Source organism: Stegodyphus dumicola, chromosome X2, assembly GCF_044657685.1.
Source record: "Stegodyphus dumicola isolate Sdum_Otavi_A_Nest chromosome X2, ASM4465768v1".
NCBI classification, from domain to species: domain Eukaryota; kingdom Metazoa; phylum Arthropoda; class Arachnida; order Araneae; family Eresidae; genus Stegodyphus; species Stegodyphus dumicola.
This window is the reverse complement of record NC_140781.1, coordinates 28,709,935-28,731,012: the sequence shown is the minus strand read 5'-3', so window position 1 is coordinate 28,731,012 and position 21,078 is coordinate 28,709,935. Positions and strand designations below refer to the sequence as shown.

Here is a 21,078-nt window from a genome sequence, read left to right as displayed (position 1 = left end):
AGTAACAGGAGTTTATGAAAACAAAGACTAAAATAATTACAGTGGTACCTTCAGATATGAGTGTCCAAGCTAGTGTCGGTGACATCACAGCAGTTGGCATGCGTAAGACCCACAAATCTGAACCACCAATCAGATTTGCAAGTTTTGCATATGCAAAATGGCTGTGGCATCACAACCGCTCAGACTCACCTGCCATTTCAATTCACCTTGCTGCAGAAGCATTTCTAATATACTGCTTTAATTTTGTGTTTTTATTAGCACAGACAGTTATTTAGCTAATTTATTTGTCATATAAACATAAGTCTCAAGAAGATGAGTGTAAAGAACAGTGGTGAGAAAAAAAGAAGGGTCCTATCTATGGAATTAAAGTGTGAGATAACAGATAAATATGAGCAAGGCTTAAAAGACTTGACAAAATAGTAAGATCATACAACTTCTATGATATGTACTATTCTGAATCAGAAACAACTTGATAAAGCTATAACTCCAGCTAAGGACGTTAAAATTATTTCAAAGCTTTGCAACTTTGTCCATGAAAAGATGGAGAATCTACTGTTATTGTGGCTGACAGATAAACAGTTTGCCAGAGACAACATGACAAAGGCTATACTTTGCGAGAAGACACAAGTCATTTACACATGATTTACTGCTGCAGAAGCTAGGTACTTCAGCACAGGAAGCTTCAAAGGACTAGATCCAAAGCCAGACAGGGGTGGTTTGAGAATTTTCAAAAAAGGACTGCCATTCACTGTCAGGTATGATGAGACAGTGAGCTGTAATTGTAAGTCAGCTGAGCAATTTGTAAGAACTTTTGCCGAAATGGTTGAAGCCAAAGGATACACCGACCATCAAGTGCCCAACTGTGACAAAATAGCTCTTTTGGAAGAAGATGCCCAGCAAAACTGCATAACAGCAGAAGAAAAAAGATGCTGGGTCACAAGTCCATGAACGATAGGTTCACTCTTATACTGTGTGCAAATGGAGGTGGCGACTGCAAGGTCAAGCCGCTGCTCACATACCATTCAGGAAACGCCAGAGTCTTAAATATGCATAAGGTTTCAAGAGAGAATCTACAGGTTATGTGGACGGCAAACCCAGTGGCATGGGTCACCAGGAATGTATTGTAGAGTGGATCAACTTGGTCTTCGGTTCTAATGTTAAGAAATACCTTGAGGTCAATGACTTACCCATGCAAGCCCATCTCCTTGACAATGCTTGCTTGTCACCCGCCAAATCTTGAGTGCGACATCCTCAGAAGTTCAGCTTTGTACAGATTCCCTACCTTGCACCCAACACCACCAGTATCCTACAGCCCATGGACAAACAGGTGATATCCAGTTTCAAGAAACTTTTTACCAACAACATTTTAACACTGGTTTGAGGTTATGCAGAACAAAAACCTCACCCTTCAAGAGTTCTGGAACAACCATTATAGCATTGCTATATGCCTCAAAATTAGTGAAATGGCTTGTCAGAGAGTTACACAAAAAACCTTCACCTCTGCATGAAAAAAGCTGTGGCTGGATGTTGTGACTGAAAGAGATTTTTAGGGATTTAGACCTGAACAGGAAGTGCTGGAGGAGATTGTGTATCTTGGAAAGTTCATAGGGCTGGAGGTGGACAAGGGAGATATCAAAGAGCTTGCCAATGCACAATTTGAATAACAAACGAGAGAGGAGTTGATGGACCTACAGACGCAACAACAAATGGAATTTCTGCTGAAAACTGCAGAGAAGTTAGAAGTGGAGGAGGCTATGTCTTCAAGTGAACTAAAGGATGTGTTGGCAATATGAGAAAATATTTCGGATTTTTTGAAAAGAAACACTGAAAAGGTTCCAACTAGCTGTGTAATGATGCTACTTAATGATACTTACCTAATTACCTAACTCATTTCAGAAACATTCTAAAAGGGAGAAAGAAATACAGCTCTTTGGACAAATTTCTACTGAAACACCCTTCGAATGAAAGTGAAAAACATGTGGGGGGGGAAGAAAGAACTACTGAAGAAGAAAATAAAATTGAGCAAAAATGATGGGGTGGGGAATTTAAAACGCATCTCATAAGCTAAACTAATATGTATCATCTGTTTATTTCTTTAAATTACATTTTGTTAGGTTTTATTAAAAAATTAGGTTTCATTTTGTTTATATACAATATTTTTATACTCTTATGTTGAACATATTTAACAAAAAAAATTAGAATGATTTTTTGGGGCTGGCATGAATTAATCACATGTAAATTAATTTCAGTGTCAAATACTGATTTGAGATACGGGAATTTTAACTTATGAGCTCAGTCACAGAAGCAGCAAAACTCATATCTCAAATACCACTGTAATTATATGAATTTAGCTAACGAATGCTCTTCAGATGCAGTTTTTCATTAAACCAAAAATCAGATCCAAAAAGCTGTGCCACTGAGAGGGTTAAGAAGGCAGTTATACTAAAGAGAAGTAGAAATATGCTTAATTTTACGTTTACATTTCTACCCATAGAATATAACAATATATGCTTATTTGAAAAACATACATCTTCATAAATGAAATTTCAATCATTTACAGGGGAGCCTCATGGGTTGAAAGCAGTCTGTTCTATGTGGGTGAAAAACAGCAAATAATTTTGATCCATTACTGAACTCAATGTAAAGTCAACATAAAAAATTCCCACCGATTATTACAAACCTATCGATGCTGAGGATGCTAAGAATTTGCTAATTTATTGCTTATAAAATGATTTGCTGCTATTATGTATGTACACATTTTCAGTTCAGTTTCCTATGTCTTTGCAGGGGTCCACCGCAAGTGGAAACTCAGGAACCATTGACCTTTTTTGCTCATCTACTTTTAAGTTTTTGAGACATTCAGGTTTTAAGCATCTGTTAGATTGCTCAGGTTCTCTTAATTGTATAGAATGATCCTGAAATAACAGATGGCACAATGACTTAGTTAACCTGAATTTCTGTTCATCTCGCATGACTGGGATGCCACTTTTTGATTATGGTATTCAGAAGACTTGATGGTTGTAGTAGACATGAACCCTTTTTGTTCAGGTTTACTCAAAGAGGGCTTACAAGTTTTCAATGGTAATATAATGGTTAAGAAATATGCTCCTCCTTTCATCATCCTTTTCCCCCCACATACATAGTTTCTGCTTTTGCATTCTACTGAAAAAGCAAGCATAAGAAAGATAGCTTGGGATTTATCCTGAGAGGATATTCACTCGCAATTTGTTGTGTAGGCAATATGATATGTGAAGCATTCACAGTACGAATGCATAGTGTTGATAAGGATACAGTTAACAATAAATTAATATATTAATAAAAATTAAACAGATTATGTATTATGACAAGGTAATAAAATATGTAACATATGAATAATACATACCTGAAATCAGTATCAGCTTTCAAAGTTTGCACGGGTGTAAATAAATATTGTCTACGAACAAGTCCCATTAATACTGCTGTATCTGGACTTGTACATGAAATACAACCATCTGTATTTTTATGCTGTTTCAGCTGTGTCAGAAGCCAGTCAGTAGCTTTAGCTGCCATTTTAGTTCCAAAATTACGGTCAAAAGGTGATGGGCTACCACCCTAAAAATACATACAGAAAAGAACATTTATAAAAGAAACTAAGGTGAAAGTCATTAATAAGAATGCCAAAGGGATTTAATGAAAAGATCTGGATTGCATTTTCATGGTAAGATGATATAGATACCAATATATGCACCTTTAAATAATTATCTTTATCAACTAAATACATTACTGAAAATATTGCATAGTATTGATTCATATAAATTATGATATGTTACTATGAAAATATTAAAAAAACAAATATTAAAAGATCTTGCAAAATCAACTAAAGAAATACCTTCACTAACAATACCCCCCCCACAAAAAAAAAAACTTTTCTTACACTATGTTTATAAGGAAGAAAGCATGGAATAACAGCAAATACTCATTTTAAGTATAATTCCATAAAATTGTACAACTTTCAGTTTTTACTTCAGTCTTCAACTTCTAGTTCTAAGAAATTTTTTTTTGACAATTTCATGGTTCTACTTTTGTTTTTTTTCCTTTTGAAAGTATAATTTTGCAAATGCTCACAACTTCAGGTTTAATTTCAGTTTTCCAGTTCTAGTTTTAACAGTTTTTCTACACAATGTCATCATTCGACGCTTGCTATGTTTAAGTAGGCTAGAAAGATGCTTTCAAGCAGATTTACAAAGGTGAATAAATTCATGGTTACACACAAGGCAAGAGTCAGGTGAAATCAGCAGTGTTCTTTGATCTTTTTGGTCACAGCAGTAAGTTTGTTCTAGTGAAAACTACTGGCAATTTTATAAAAACAGGTATACTTATGAATGGTTTATAAAAATTGGTACACCCCATTTTTAACTGCCCTAATTAGTATAGTGGTTAGCAATGCTGACTGATATATTGTTGGACCTGGGTTTTAATCCTGGAGAAGGCATAGATGTTTTGAAGTGTATAGTGCTTATGTGGCATGAAGGTACTTAAAATACTGACAAGCTGAAAATTTCTTTTCGGCCATTCAAGTAGTAATCCTCAGGTACTGCTGTGTGCTGTTCATATCCAATGATCAGCAAAAGCCAAGTACTACAAATCAAAAGTCCTTATCAGAGGCTTATTGGTAGGGAAAGAAGAGTAGGAGACCATTAGATCCATTCCTGAGGGTGCTCTCCATCAAAAATTAGGGTACAGCTACATACAGTTAGTGTATCAAGATTCTCTCTCTATATATAAATACACAAATAATGGTGAAATTCTGGTGTCCTATCTATTGTTTCCTCTCCTGCGCTTAATCTGCTGCTTTACAGATCAAGGATCTTTAGCAAACCTTGCTCGCTTATGCACAATTTGCCAATTATTTTAATTTATACCATAATTTTACATCATATTTTGATAATGCTTATATTTTCAAATATATGCATTTTAATTACATTTAAATTAGGCCACTTGATAGCTTTTATTTGAGTCCTTAAAAGATTACTATTTATTTTTCCCTGGTGTTAACCCTTAAACACAGAGGTGAGGTCTACATGACTGTGCCAATATTTTAGAACTGCAAAACTGCTTATAAATTATATAGTTATTCTCCTTTTCAGTACTTTCAAGTTCACTTAAAATATAACTACTTCTAAATTTTTATTAAATAGGATCCATTAGTTTTTTTAAATAATTTTAAAATTGGGCCGCGGTCATATAGACCTCACCTCTGTGTTTATGTTACTTTTTTTTCTGGCATGAGGGGGAGATGGCTTTATTACTACTTGAGTATCGAACTTGTATAAGAACTTAACTCCAGAGGCTTGACATATGTTGGTACTATGAAAAAAAATAAGAGAGAAATACCAGGTGAATTTTTTCCAAATAAAATGAAAAGCAAAGGATATTTATTCTCTTTATGCATTCACAGATAGAATGACTCTCGTTTCATATGTGCCTCAAAAATTAAAAAGTATTACTCTCATTTCTTCAATGTATCATTTGAAATCAGAAGACCTTGAAATAGAGAAACCAGTGCGATGTATATTTAAAATAACTATGACTGTAATGACGTTCATGCTAGTGTAAAAACATACTTTAAAGTTAAAAATGATCTTTATATTAATGACGACTTGTTATTAATTAATGAAAAATTAATTGTACCTTATGGTTTGAGAAAAGATATGTTGCAGTTAATTCATGAAGCGCATTTTGGAATTGAGAAATGTAAAAGTAGAGCCAGTGAAATTTTTTACTGGCCAGGTATGGCAAATGACATCGAGCAGCTTGTTTCCAAATGTGAAATATGTGAAAAATTCAGAAATAGAAATCAAAAAGAACCTCTAATGCAACATAAAATTCCCACTAAACCTTTCGAAAAATTTGCCCTTGACATCTCGCAATTTGGTAATCAAAATTATTTAGTAGTTATCGATTATTACTCTAAATGGATTGAGGCTTCTAACATAAAAGATAAGACAGCAAATGAAATTATGATAAAGTTAAAATGCATCTTTGCCAGGTATGGTATTGGAAATGAAGTCATTTGCGACAATAATGCCTGTAATAGTTAGTTATTTAAGAAATTTGCTGAAGATTGGGATTTCAAACTTAAATTTAGTAGCCCCAGATATCCTCAAAGTAATGGGATGGCTGAAAAAGCTGTAGGAATAGTGAAAAATATCATGAGAAAAGTGCAACATATAAGTGTAGGCTTAATGGAATATCGAAATACTTCAGTTAGTGAAATAAATTTGTCTCCTGCACAACTTTTACTTAATAGAAGATTAAGGACAAAATTACCTATCAGTAATAAATTGTTAAATACTAAAATAAACAAACCTTTTTCTAAATTTCGTGCACTTCAAGCTAGGCAAAAATATTATTATGATAGAACCGCACAGAAACTGCCTGAGTTAAAACCTGGAGATAGTATAACCTTGTTCAACTTTAGAACTGGGCAATGGGATAAAGGTGAAATAATTTCAAAACATAAAGCTCCTAGATCCTATATTGTAAGAAATTCAAATGGGGAAATATTACGAAGAAACAGACTTCATATAAAATTTTCAAAATCACCTTACAAAGTTAATAATGATTATGATGATATATTATTAGATAAAGAGGAAAATTCAAATGGGAGCTCTGATAATCTTTCTGTGCCTATTAATATAGGAAATCAACAAAATAATTTGTCCAATAATACAGTAACAAGAAGTGGACGGTTGATTAGACAACCTTCAAAGTATAGAGACTTTGTCATGGAATAAAATAATGTAACATATTGCATATATCATTTTTATGTAATTTTGTTTATTGTATGGCATATTGTGAATGTACTTGTATTGATATTATTTGTTAGTTTTATTATTGTTTATAAACTGGAGGAAGGGATGTGATGTATATTTAAAATAACTATGACTGTAATGGCATTCATGCTATGCGATTCCGTTGTTGTCATGCACGTGTTACTGTGCTAGCTGAATGTCATGTGAACTGTTTAAAAATGTAACAATAAAAAATTTGAATTCTTGAGATATACTCATTAGTTGAGTCTACTTTGAAAGTATAGAAGTTATTAAGTTTAACAAACTAAAGAAGTTACAACCAGAAATAATAACATTTTACAATGTGACTAAAGGAGGTGTCGATGCATTGGATGAGAAATGTTCTAAACATGCTACAATCCGAAAAACAAGGCAATGGCCAATGGTCATATCCTTTAGGTTACTTGATGTCAGTGGAATTAATGCACATATAATACATCAATCGTTAAGAGATTGCGCAAACTGGAAAAAAACAAATTTTTGATGGAGTTATCATCAGAAACATACATATGAAACGGAGGCTTCAAAAGCCAAGTGTGAATCAAGAAATAAAAATGTGCTAGGAGTTTCCATAGGAATCTATTCTAGCCCAGATGTAACTGATACTCCTAAAAAGCGCAAAACATGCTTTTTTTTATCCCCCCCCAGACTGAGAAGAAAAACTACCTATCTATGTTTCAGCTTCAAGAATCTGATATGTAATGAATGTGCCAAGAGAATTTGCAAAAATTGTGTTGAAAATGCTTAGAATAATTTGTAGTTTTTTTTTTATATTCTTTATATATTATACTTTATGTATTATTTTATATAATCCAGATTCTGTAGATGGAAAATTTATTAAATAATTTAGTTTGTACACATTTGCAAGTAAGTAGTGTTTATTTTATTTATTTGATTGTTTCGCACTTTTTGTATGTGATTAAAAAAATTATTTTTTAATGCATTAATTTTAGAGTTTTAAAAAGAAATAATTACTTTAATATAACAAGCAAAGTGTATTAATGCTTATATAATAATAATAATGGTACATTATTTTAAAATTTTATATATTTGAAAATGTATAAAATAGAGCAGTCTGAGAGACCCCTCCTCTGTATTTACGTAACAGAAAATGAATGTCTGTACTTAAGGGTTAAAAATTGTCTCAGCTCATCAAACTCCCCTTTAGAATATCACATCATTTCTACAAACATTCATATACTTAATATATATGAACTGTTAGCTTCTTGCAACATTTCTACTTCACTAATCTACTCCTGAATAAGATGGATTCATTATGCCAATATTAAAATTGGGAAATTAATATCATAATATATGTAGTACGATACAGATTTAGTTGATAATGTATTTGCAGATTATAATAGTATTTAAACCAGTTTTTAAAGAAATCCCATTATGAAATAAATAATTTCACTATGAAATAACGATATTGTGAAAGAGCACTGCATACTATACAAAAATCCTTCATGAAAGGAAAAGTTAATGAACACAACAAAGTTATCTAATCTTTTAAACAATGCCACACATATTCCAGCCTTTAGTAACCTTCAATTGAGGCAAGGTTTTCTACAAGTAAACTGTTATTTGTTCAAGGATTGGGTAAGAATTAACATTTTTACCTACATTACTGAATTTTTTTTTAATATAGGCAAATGCACATTTAATGGAATGATTCTGATGGTGTTTGAAAAAGTTTCAAGACTGTATACTAAATATCTTATGAATATTTGGCTATGAATAAAATGATCAGATTTGCTCTAATATGTTAAGCTGTCTCAGCTATTAACCTGTTAATCAAGGAATAAAATTTTTTCTTTTTAATGTTATCACACCGCAACTAATAAAAGAATATTATTTTTAACTTAACAATTTTTTTTATTTCCACAAATTTTTTTTATCATATTTAATATATAAATGAAGTAATTTTAGTGTTCAAAGAATTAATTTGCAGTATGATACTTCTTGAAGCAATGGTTTGGTTTGGTTTATTAAATTAAGATAAATCACTTGAGGGCTATCTGCATGAGGGAAGAAATGCCTTTATGGGGGACTTCCTATGCAAAACTGGCTCGTATACACGTGACATATGGGGAAAAACCGGGAAAACGGCCATGCAGCCAGTCTGTCTCCCCCGTGGTTTCAACCTTGGACCGAACTACCAGTGTTCAACTACTTTACCGCTCGGATGCCAGTGGGCTCCCTTGAAGAAATGTGCTATACACAAAGTAACACTACAGTCAGGATACTAGGATTTTTTATTCTCTCCTAATACCTTTTGAATGAAAAAATTTGACTCTCCTGGTTATGCTTACTCTTGACGAGTTCGGTGGTATGTGATGAGCAAAAATGTCTCTCAATAAGTCTGGATGGTTTTGGTGTAAAAGGATATCCTGTACTAGCGGTCCATCTCCACATGTTGACACTTTTTATCACAATTTTGCCGAGAAAATGCAACTTATTGAGGTTACCACCATCTTTTTTTTATAAGAAATATGCATTCAAACACACCATGTCCAGTGAATGTAAAAAGATGTTATACTAATACTTTTTCAATTGGTTTCCAGTGATTTAATAAGTTTTTATTTGTCTATCAGCAAAATCAACTCCTCCCATGTTCTTGTTGTAATCAATTATAACTCCAGTTTCTTAAAGTGTTTTTCCTCGTTTCTCTGTTTCCATACATTTGTTGTCATGAGTAGTACTCAGTGTTATCCTTTTTGTCTTTCTACTTCATAATCATTATTTTGTCTTTGCACTTTGCAATATGGTCACCTATTTTCAAACGACAAGATGTTATATCAGATGCTATTAAAAGTCTACTTTTTCGCATTGTTCTTACAACATCATTTTTTTTCCTGCACACATTCTCGTCTACACCAATACTAGCATAGCAATTATCCAGATATACCATATATACCTTATCCAAATTGTGACACAATTCAAAAACAATAAAATTTATTCTTTTTCTTCTGAATAGTTTAAACCATACAGCATATTCTTACCTGCATACGTAAGTAAATCACTTATGTATCCAGATTTACTTTCACGTAGCATATACAATTTAACACCAAATCAATTTCTTTTTGAGGGAATGTACTATTTCTAAGATAGTTTTTCCTTTCCATAACAAAAGAGACTCATCTACGGATAACTAAATGAACTAAATTGCAGACTAAAATGAAGTCAAATTGTGCAAATTTGATTCACAATGTATAAGAGAGTATACTATATACTATAATGTATACACTGGGAACTTTTTTTTTCCTTCTTTGCAGTGATAAGTGATGTCCTCACACCGCAAGTAATAAAAGAAAATTGTTCTTAACTATTTTTTTTATTTGCACAGCATTTTTTAAATATTTAATATATATAAATAATTTATTTTCAGTGTCCAAAGAATTTATTTGTGGTATGATACTTCTTGAAGCAATGGTTTGGTTTATTAAATTAAGGCAAATCACTTGAGGGCTATCTGTGTGAGGGAAGGAATGCCTTCATGGGGGACTTTCTATGCAAAACTGGCTCATATACATGTGACATGGAGGAAAACCAGGAAAACGGCCACGCAGCCAGCCCATTTTGTGCCCAAGATTTGAACATCAGATCGAACTAATAGTGCTCAGCTATTTTACTGCTCAGCTGCTGGTGGGCTCCCTTGAAACAACATGCCATATGCAAAGTAACACTGCAGTCAGGGCAACAGGATTTTTATTCTCTCCTAATATCTTTTGAATGACAAAATTAGCATCTCCTGGTTATGCTTACTCTTGAAGAGTTGGGTGGTATATAATCAGCAAAAATGTCTCAATATGTCTGGATGGTTTTGATGTAAAAGGACATCCTGTACTAGTGGTGCATCTCCACATATTAACACTTTTTTTGGCAATTTTGCTGAGAAAATGCAACTTCTGTTCTTCAGGTTACCACCATCTGTCATCTATAAGAGATATGCATTCAAGCACACAATGTCTAGTGAATTTAAAAAGATGTTCTAGTAATACTTTTTCACTTGGTTTCCAGCGATTTGATAAGCTTTCATTTGTCTGTCAGAAAATCAACTCTTCCCATGTTTTTGGTGTAGTCAATAACTTCTGTTTCTGATATTGTTTTCTCTCACTTCTCTGTTTCCATAAATTTGTTGTCATAGGTATTATTCAATGTAATCTCCAGTTGGCGTGCACCGACCAGTTGTTTGTGAATAGGGCTCATGTACCAGATTGTAAAAACACGATTGTACATATACGCTGCGCATATTAAAAAAAAGGGGGGCAGTTCTATATCTCCCATTCTACTGGGCCGATTGACGAAATTCAAATTGCATTTTTCATGTCTTGAAAGGTCGACTTAGAATATATATTAGAGTTATATATATAGCATTATATACATAGGATATTATATTTATATATAGCATTCCATCCAATATTATTGTATTTTCCATATTAATTTTGTTTTCATGTTTCATGCGAAATTTACGGAGAAATCCAAAAATTTATTTTTTCAAGTTTCGCCACAAATTCCCTTGGCGAATTTCTTAATTTATAGCAATCTATTTTCCTTTTTTTTTTTCATTGTACAGGAGCGGAAAAAAGTCATCATTCAAACTCTCAAAGAATTTTAACAAAGTATGTAAACCACGTTTGGCGTTATTATCATTTTTAAAAAATATGCCACATTTAAATTTGTCCCAATATGTAAATTCCCATATACCTTAGGAAATCTTGAATAAAAAAACTCTAATTTTTTGCAGATATGCTTAAAAATACATCCACTTTATGATAGTAAAAATTTTATAGGCTATAATTTAAAAATTTTTTCGAAATATTTATAACAATTATTTAAAAACACAGAATGTAAAAATAAATCATAAAAAATGGGCAAATTTTATTTGGAACCTAAATTTCGAAATGTGAAAGGAAGAATCAAATAAGTTTAATAAAAAAAAAAGATATATTAATAAGTATATACCAAATTCAATTAACATGGAAGGGCTAAAATATTCAGAGCTAATTTTTCAGAAATTACTCGTGCGATTTTTACAAAGCTTGGCACTTCAGCATAATTTGAGTCGTACAATCGAAATATGGAAAAAAAATTGGTATGTTATTTCAGAAAAAGTCCGATTTTGTGCCACAGTACCTATGTCAGAACAATGCTATATATAAATACAATATATATCCTAAGTCACGCTTTCTAGACATGAAAAACGCGAGTTGAATTTCATTAATCGGCCCAGTAGAACAAGAGATATAGAACTCCCCCCTTTTTTGTGCACTATACATGAGTTATCAACAATATGATGCCATATAACAATGCTAGGATTAAATATATAAGGACTACATAAAGCATAATGCATTCAACATACTATGGTTAATTTCAATGAGAAAAAATTTCATCACTCACATTTTGGCAGTCTTGAAGGCATGATCAAAAATGTTATCATACCAGTTAACAGGCTAATTTATAGTCCCCTATTAAAACTTTTAAAATTGAAAGTCTTCTATTTGACAAGCTAACATATGAATGAAATTAGATACAACGAAAATATGCTTAATTTAATAATTCACTATTTGTTTTAACATGCACATTTGTTGAGTTTAAATGTATGAACTTTGCATAAATAATACCAACCCGATCAGGTATTTCTGAAAAATAAGTAGTGATATCTCATAGAAAAGAGATATAACTACCAAATGCAACAGAATTTTTCTCATATGAGCAGAAAATCACTTCACAAATATGAAGATAATGTTCTAAATATTTGAATGCATAAATTAAAAAGGAAAAATTATACATAAATTAAAAATAAAAATCAACATTAAAATTACAGTACATTAAAAAATAAATGCAAGAAAATAACCTGCTGCATATGGCCAAGAACGTTCATTCTAGTGGAAAATATCTCCTTTCCTTCTTCTGAATACAAACGGTAAATAAAATCCGTTGTGTAATTTGCATTGGCTTTTTCATTCCTATAGAAATATCAACATGCATTCATTAAACATTCATAAACATTTTATTAGCAGAATTTAGTAGTAAAAATAAATATAAGACAGGGTTCATAGCCACATTTTAATTAAAAAAATAAGCACCTATAAGCACTTTTCAAGCACATTTTAAGAAAAAAATAAGCGCCTGTCTAATTACATTATACACAACTGCATAAACCTTAAAAGAAAAATTAGACTTGCAATTAAAAATATGAGCAATGCAATATTTATTAAGAGAATGAGCATTACCTCAACCATGGAAAACAATTAACTTTATTTTAAATTTTAAATGACAGTTCAATTTACAGAATTAGTTTACAATGAAAGAAAAAAAAACTATGCAGAACTAAACTATATTACAAGATTTAATGATGAAATTTCAGTTCAAAATATAGAAAATAAATAATAATAAGCCATATTAATTGTATTCGCTTGGCACCTAATAATAAATACAATTTATTTTTGCATTCATATTAATATTTAAATAATTTAACTTAAATAAAAATTCTGAACATTTTCTAAATTTTCATTGCATAACAGTTTTTCCTTAACATATATTCCAAGCAAAGTAATTTAAATGAAAAAAAGGAACATTTCTGAAATCAGGAGACGGGAAATTGCTTCATGTAGTCATGCTTTAACAGTAAAAGCTTAACTAACCCGCATACTCGGAAATTGCCGAATATTCCGTATAGTCGAGGGTAACTGGAAAAAGAGGAGGGGGGGAGATTGTAGCCGTTCTTTAGATTTCTCGGCTAAATAAATGATTTTGACATTTCGATATGTGCATCATATAAAAATAGACCAACGGAACTGAGAAATATTCTGCTTAGAAAGAACAGTAAAACTCTTTTAAGTGTTCATAAATAAATCTCAGACTGAACATCAAAATTAATTATCCCTGCAAATTATCCCCGCAAACGTTATTGCGCAACAGGGTTTCTAAAATATCCTATAAGAAAGTATTTTACTGATCTTGATTGCGCAATACGTGCGGCGTAATTCATCCATACGTGATATTACGCAATCGGAATCGGAATCAACAGCTGCTGGTATTTGGAGAATAAAGAACTAAATAAAGGAAAAGAAAGACTTACTAATCTGGGGTGTTTCTGATTCTAATTTTGAACAGACCGTTAAATTTCCGGAATAGAATCATTCTTCGCTTGGTTGGGTAGACCGCAAAACTTTTAGTCCTATTCAATCCAGATTGGACAGTGACAAAGAAAAAAAAAAAAAAAGTTCGCTGCTTCAATATTAGAGATTTTGTGGAGAAACGGGAGAACCTCCCAACCTTCGTACTGTATAATGTATTGGGAAAAAAAAAAATTCTGACTATTCGATTACTTTCCTTTTATTTAAGCCATTCCGAATATTATTCCTTAGAATGGTAATCTGTGTAAAAATAAACCCATTTTTGGAAGTTTATCTAAACTTCAGCAGCTACTGCAACTATATTATTATAAATATTCAGACATATGCTCATAATATAAGCATAACGATCATAATAAACACGAATATGAACTGACCACGGGGAATGAGAATGTAAATTATTAAAATCTTGATAGAAATTCATACGTGTGTAGTATTTGGGTGGGAGGAAAAGAATACCGAATGTACCGGAATTTTCTACGATTTTCGCAATTCTTTGACCAATAGAATGACGTACACCTATCTGTACTCTCGCACACACCATAGGTTACGTTAATGCAGGGAAAGGGGGAAAAGCTATTTCCGGGAGTATGATTCACCATCTGACGTTCTATATAAGGAAGAAAAGTTGTTTATTTAGTTTCGGCTTTGGAACGGGGGGGGGGGAATGCACGTTCATTAAAAAAAGCACTAAAAGAAAAAAACAAGCACTAAAAACAAAAAAAATAAGGGCTTTAAAGAAAAAGTAAGCACCTATAAGGGCCTTTATATTTTATTTTCAAATATAAGGACTTATAAGCACTTGTAAGGACCACTACAAACCCTGTAAGAATAACAGAAACTTTGTGAAAGAAGCAATATTGTTTAGTAATTTATGAAAAATACCTTAAAACCAACCCCCGTTGCACACCTTCTGCCATCTTAGATTGCATGTGAAATACATCACCCATTAAATCTTTGGATGAAAAAGGTTCTTCAAAAATATAAGCTGCATCAGCACCCCCTGCTAAACCAGCAAGTGTTGCCAAATATCCACAATATCCTCCCATTGTCTCCACAACAAATACTCGACGCTTTGTACCTTGAGCAGACTGACGAATTCTGTCACAAATCTGAAATATATTAGATAAATACATATAAACACAATTACACAAATTACATCTATTCTTTATGAAAATTTATAAATTATTATCACAAGCAATACATACACGTGAAATACAGAATTCATAATTTGTACAGTAATGCATAAATATTTACACACAGCTGTCTAACATAATTGGCAGCACAGAAGGCATATAAATACTTTATTCATACCCTCTCCCCCCAAAAAATAGGTGATGTTAGGTGGGTCCTCCTTATTTGTCAAGAGAGTGGCAACAAAACAAAAGGGCTGTGAACATTTTGAAGAATCTGGTGAGAGAAATCTGAATAAATGATGCAGAGGAAAGTAGGGGTTACTAAAAGCACAAAGTGAGAGCAAATGAATTATTTGGATGCAAAGCAAAGGCAGAAACAGGGCTTACTGCAAGCATAATGCAAAGCAATAGAATAATCTGCCTGGGAGAAATGTGGCTTCAACACAAAGACTAGTCTCATAATCAAGAGTCCAATTAGAAGCAAACTTAAATCATCATCATAATGAATAAGGTATATCAGCTGAGTAGGTTGCAATTATACCAACTTCTGTAACAGCTCAGCAGCCTTTAAGTCCAGACCTCAACTTCTGTATGGGACTTATAGTTGCATCTATTTATTAACAGAATAATTTTCTTTATCACTGTTTGAAGCTTCTCATCATTAAATAGTGAGAGAACACTATCTCCAGTAAGTAATACAGATTTTATGGCAGCATGATCCTAGCAGTGATGATTCGGTTTTTGCACAGCATTTTTTGCCTGCTTCTTATACCTTTTCTTCTCTTTCTGGAGCTTCTTGGCATTTCAGAATTCTGGTTGCAGTTACCAGCATGCTTTTCATTGCATTTAAAAGAATTTATTTCGTGGTCCTTTAACAGTTCACATGTGTATGTTAAGCGAGCTTGGATGCACTTCAAACAAAACAGTTAAAGTATTCGAATAAATTATGCCCAAGTTTCTGGCACCTGTAACAGATGAACAGGCATTTTTCCTGAATGGAAAAGTAAACTCTTAAAAATAACGAAGGGCTGCTTTACGGTAGCAGCAAAAATATATGTACAAATTAGATAGTGAACATTTCAGTAAATAAAATGAATGATCATGAGACTGATAAGTAGATTTAGTCAAGTTAGTTTGGGATTCATACAGCCAGTGTGGATAGATAAAATTATACAGACACATTGAAGAAGGAGGAAAAAAAGAAGAGTGTGTGTTAACTGAAAGGACAACTTCACAATTGTGGAATAAGGTAAGAAGCTATTCTATGTGTTCATTAGCAGTGAAAGTAAAAAAATTGCTGCTCTTATTTTAATAGCAGCAAAGTCAAATTGAGTGATTTTCAAATGTAGTGCATTTTGTGTTATAATGAACTGACCTGCAGAAATCATGAGTATACTAAAAGAAACAATACTCATACACAATCAGTACTACTACAAAATAAAACTCACACTCAATTATGAGGAAAAAAAATCGCTCTGGAGCAGAACTAAAAGAACAGTAACTAATACGGATCATCACCCAACAGCTTAAATTTTATATCCGGGAGGGGGGAAGAAAATGGGGAAAAATTGGCATAAAAAATAAACATACAAGTTAACAAGCAAGAAAATACTGACTTTATGCTAAACAGTTCATAGGTCACGATAAAATACGAAAATCAAGGATCATACCACCAAGATTATAAAATAAACAGAATGAAGAAAAAGAGGACAAGATCAGAGTCTACATGTAGATATAGACTAGGGCAAAACACAAGTACCCATGAAACAAGAGAAAATCTTTATTAATAGCAGGCTGGACCACTCTTTGACTGAAGTACATAATGTGACATTGGATGGATGCACACAGGTCTTGTCCAAAATTAAAGGACTATGGAGCCATTCCTTCTGCAGAGCAGGGTCCAATTATGAAAGTGGAACTGGAGATGAAATTCAAGCACAATATTTGGACTCCAAATATCCAGTTGAAATGCTTAAAACTCTATGTCCAATAATATTCAAGTTAGGAGATTGAGGTTTTAGATGAGATGCCCTACTTCACTATCATGCTCTTCGAACCCTACTTGAACATGCCTAGCAGTGTAGATAGGAGCATATTCATTTTGAAAATGTGGTCTCTTTCCAGAGAATAAAGTGTGAATAAAAGGCTGAATATGATCTACCAAGTCGATCTGATAGTGAATGTCTTTGATCTTGCTACAGGCAACAAGTAAATATATATAAAAGCTTGACTGAGGATTTTCAAGCCATTAATGCATCTGATGGTCTGGAAAAGGACAAATACTAGTTGAGCAGACCAGATGACCTGTTGCCACTGCTGCAGAATGCCTTTGTGATCTCCATGTCATGGACACTGCATGAAAGCATCACATGATGTCATTAATGGTTTATGAATTGCCGCTCTGCCATAAATATTTGCAGAATGGGGTTCTTTTTTGAAATTTTTGGTTGAAACATGATCCTGTAGATGAGTCTGTATTATCTGTGACAGAAATGCTTATACTTTTGGGCTGCTATGTGCTTCAACATTTATCTATCCTTATCAGTCAGCTTTGTCTTTCATTGACTGTTATGCTTTGAAGACACTAGCTTACCAACTTTCAGGTATGCTGTAGTAATGCCTAATACTAAGTATGCTCTTTGCACACTGAAAATGTTTTATTGCTTCCCATGATGAAGCTCTAGCTAAATGCAGTTTATTGATAATACATCTCTGAAAGTCTGCTATGTCTGATATTTGATCTTTCAGACAGTATGATGGCCATGTGCAACATCTATTACTGCTGTTGAAAGACTGACACTTTCATGCCTATTAGGTATCAGTTTTTAACGCAGGTGGAGCATATGATTTTGCAGATGTTTGTATCATTTTGTATTCTATCTATATTTCTAACTCACTGGGATTTTAGCAATGAATAGCTTATTTTACTTAGGAGTGATATTTGGTATAAAACATTCAATAATTTTATCAGTTTGATCACTTGTAAAGCAAACAACTGTTTAACTCATTTGTGATGACAAAATATTACTTTTTGTAGAGATAAAGTACCTTCTGTGTTTTGAATCCACTTCCTTGGAAACCACATAAATAAACAATAGGACAATATTTAGCCTCAGGAATCTTTCATTATTTCAGTTTCTTTAACTACTCTGATGCAAATTGTTCATGCAGATCAAATTACAGAAATCTATCAGTATGATATACTTTGGTGCAAATCGGGATCTTTTAACACATACATCAGATATCTGATAGCACATGTTCACAGCCAATATTTACATATTGAGAATAATTCTACAACATAACTATTTATACAAATATAAAAATTCTTATTATTTTATGTGATCTCTGATAACTTTTAAACTAAAAAAATAAGGCTTCAGCCTGAAATACTGTACATAAATTACATTTTTTTTTAATTTGGCAAAGCAACCTAGCCAATGAAAAAGCAATCTTTGCTTAGAAAATGTTAATTTCCAATTTTATACTTCTGAGAAATGAAGAATTCAGATCAACAGAACTAAGTTTAGTGAAATGTCAGTCAGAACCTAAATTTAGAGCTAAATAATTCATATTTGAATTTGCTCAGCTATAAATTAATCTAAAACAACACTAGTTCAATCTGCATAACACTTAGGATAAAAAGACAATCATATAATTTAATATATTTGAAATTTTCCTTCTTATACAATTTGACACTAATATAGAACTGGATAAAGGTTTGATTTTATAACTACAAATATATGTAAAAGTTGATTTAATAATGACCTCAGTAATTTCATTGATTGCTGTGTCAGCTCCAAGTGAAAAGTCAGTTCCAGGAACATTGTTACTTATTGTAGCTGGAATAACACACATAGGAATTTGAAGTTCTTGAAATTTATTTCGTGCTTCTGCTAGTTGTAGCACAGAATGAAATGCCTGAAAAATAGGTTTATAGAAAAATGCAACTCTAAGACAAACTTTCAGACAAAAAATTAAATTTTCAACATTTCTTTATAGATAAAGTGGTTGCTTTTATCACATACCTCAAATCCACCAATAACCAATAGAGCTTGAATATGGAACTTCTTAAGCTGTTCAACAACTTGATCCATATATTGGTCTGGTAACGTTCTAAGAAAGATATATAAGAAATGCCCACTTCACTTAAATTCAAAGCATAAGTCACTAAATATAACTGTTGACTTTAACCAGCATTATGATTCTTTTGCCATACCATATCAAGATATACAAGGCACTCTGGACTTCATCTCTTAAATACTGATGCAAGTTATACATTTCCAATTTAAAAGTTTCTTAAAATACAGGGTGGGGGAACTTTTATGAAAATAATTTCCACATAATGGGTGAGGGGGTTCTATGAAAAAAGTATTTTAAATCATCTCCACATACTTAGAATACCAGTTACTAAAATATTAACAGTGTTAACTTATAACCTCTAATATACATACTAACTATATAATATAATTAACACAAACTTTAAATGTAAGCTAACTGCTATCAGATAAATATTTCGGTTTATTAGCTTATCATGTGTTAGCTTTTATGTATTATGTATTTCTACAGAGAATATGAATTTATCGTGTATCTGTGCAATCTTTAACTTACAGTCTCATAATTGTTTCTATCCTCTTTAATTTGTAATCTATATAATACATAGTATATGGGTATTTATAGTCTATATATTATATAGTATATGGATGTATCTAATTCCATATTCAGCATCTGCAATTCTAAGTAATAGCTTAAGGAAGATTTATATATATTTCCTTAGATGGAAATTACTGACATTTAAGGACCTCCAAAGAAAAAAAAAATATTAGGACCTGTTAATAAATGGGAAATAAATAAATTAAAGGAATTACATATGTAACCAAATTTCCTCTTATACTACTATACTAAAAATAAAACAGATGTACACAGGATACTTTGCTATTAAAAATAACTTTACAATAAGTTTGAGAATAAAATCAATTACCTAAAGTAACTGACATTAAATTAGGAATATGACTGCTTTAAATGCTTATACTTCACATTTATAATAGTCACACATATTGCATAATCAAGGTGATATCAAAATATCATAACCAGCAGGATTCCAAATCATCTGGCAGCAACCATGGATAAGATGAATTAAAACTGAGATAATACTGGTAGGATGATGATTTTAGAAGCTCCTCAGTTAGGACATTATGCAGCATAATTCAGAAAGACTTTTCCTGTTGCATAGCTTATGCATGTCATCAGCTCAATAAATGGCCATTTATCAGTTAACAATAAATAAAAGTGCTTTGTCTTCAAAAAGCATTTTCCCTTTTGTATTATGTATCTAGTTACCACAAGTATCATCACGGTTTCCAGTGTTAGATAATACTATGAACAAAGGTAGGAAGTACGTATTTATAGCTTTTTATTTTATGTATTTGAATTTATTATATTTACCCATAAATTTTGCTTTAGACTTCTTTTCAGCAGTATTCAGTCTCCATTCATAAAATTCTGCATCATACTTGAAGAAACTTTGTGCTTGGAAATATATATCAAGAATCAACACGTAACTAATTGCAATTATTAAATACTACTTCTTGACTATAAAATTATGTTTCTGTGATTACCGTTTTCAAATACTATGTAACATAAAAAAATATATGAATCATTCAAATATACTTTCTAGTCAAACACATCGCTGAACTATCAATACTTAATGACTAAGTCACAGCACTTCAGAATTTAAAGGTTTTTAAAAGGAATTTTCCTTTTGGAACAAAAAAGAGAAATTTATGCCTGTATATAACATCCTTAAAATAATTTGTTACAGATGATTTTAGCAACAGATTTACCTTTTAGTACCCAAAAAGGCACCTCCTTGTCCAACCCAACCTGTCACATCACTCCAGTTCATAGTTTGAATCTAAACATAAGCACAGCAAATCATTTATGAAATAGTAGGCATGCAAAAAGTATGTTAGA

At 32.1% G+C, this 21,078-nt stretch overlaps 1 protein-coding gene across 1 annotated transcript in view; it reads right to left on the bottom strand.

Annotated features, from left to right (window-relative positions):
- LOC118185622 (ATP-dependent 6-phosphofructokinase-like) overlaps window positions 1–21,078 on the bottom strand; it is a 116,680-nt gene that overhangs the window by 6,992 nt on the left and 88,610 nt on the right. The window contains exons 14-19 of the mRNA XM_035355510.2: window positions 20,949–21,019; window positions 19,134–19,221; window positions 18,874–19,026; window positions 14,858–15,084; window positions 12,691–12,802; window positions 3,383–3,591 (exon numbers count right to left, since the gene is read on the bottom strand). Of these exons, the coding sequence (XP_035211401.1) occupies window positions 3,383–3,591; window positions 12,691–12,802; window positions 14,858–15,084; window positions 18,874–19,026; window positions 19,134–19,221; window positions 20,949–21,019 (860 nt within the window). The remainder of the gene's footprint in view (window positions 1–3,382; window positions 3,592–12,690; window positions 12,803–14,857; window positions 15,085–18,873; window positions 19,027–19,133; window positions 19,222–20,948; window positions 21,020–21,078) is intronic.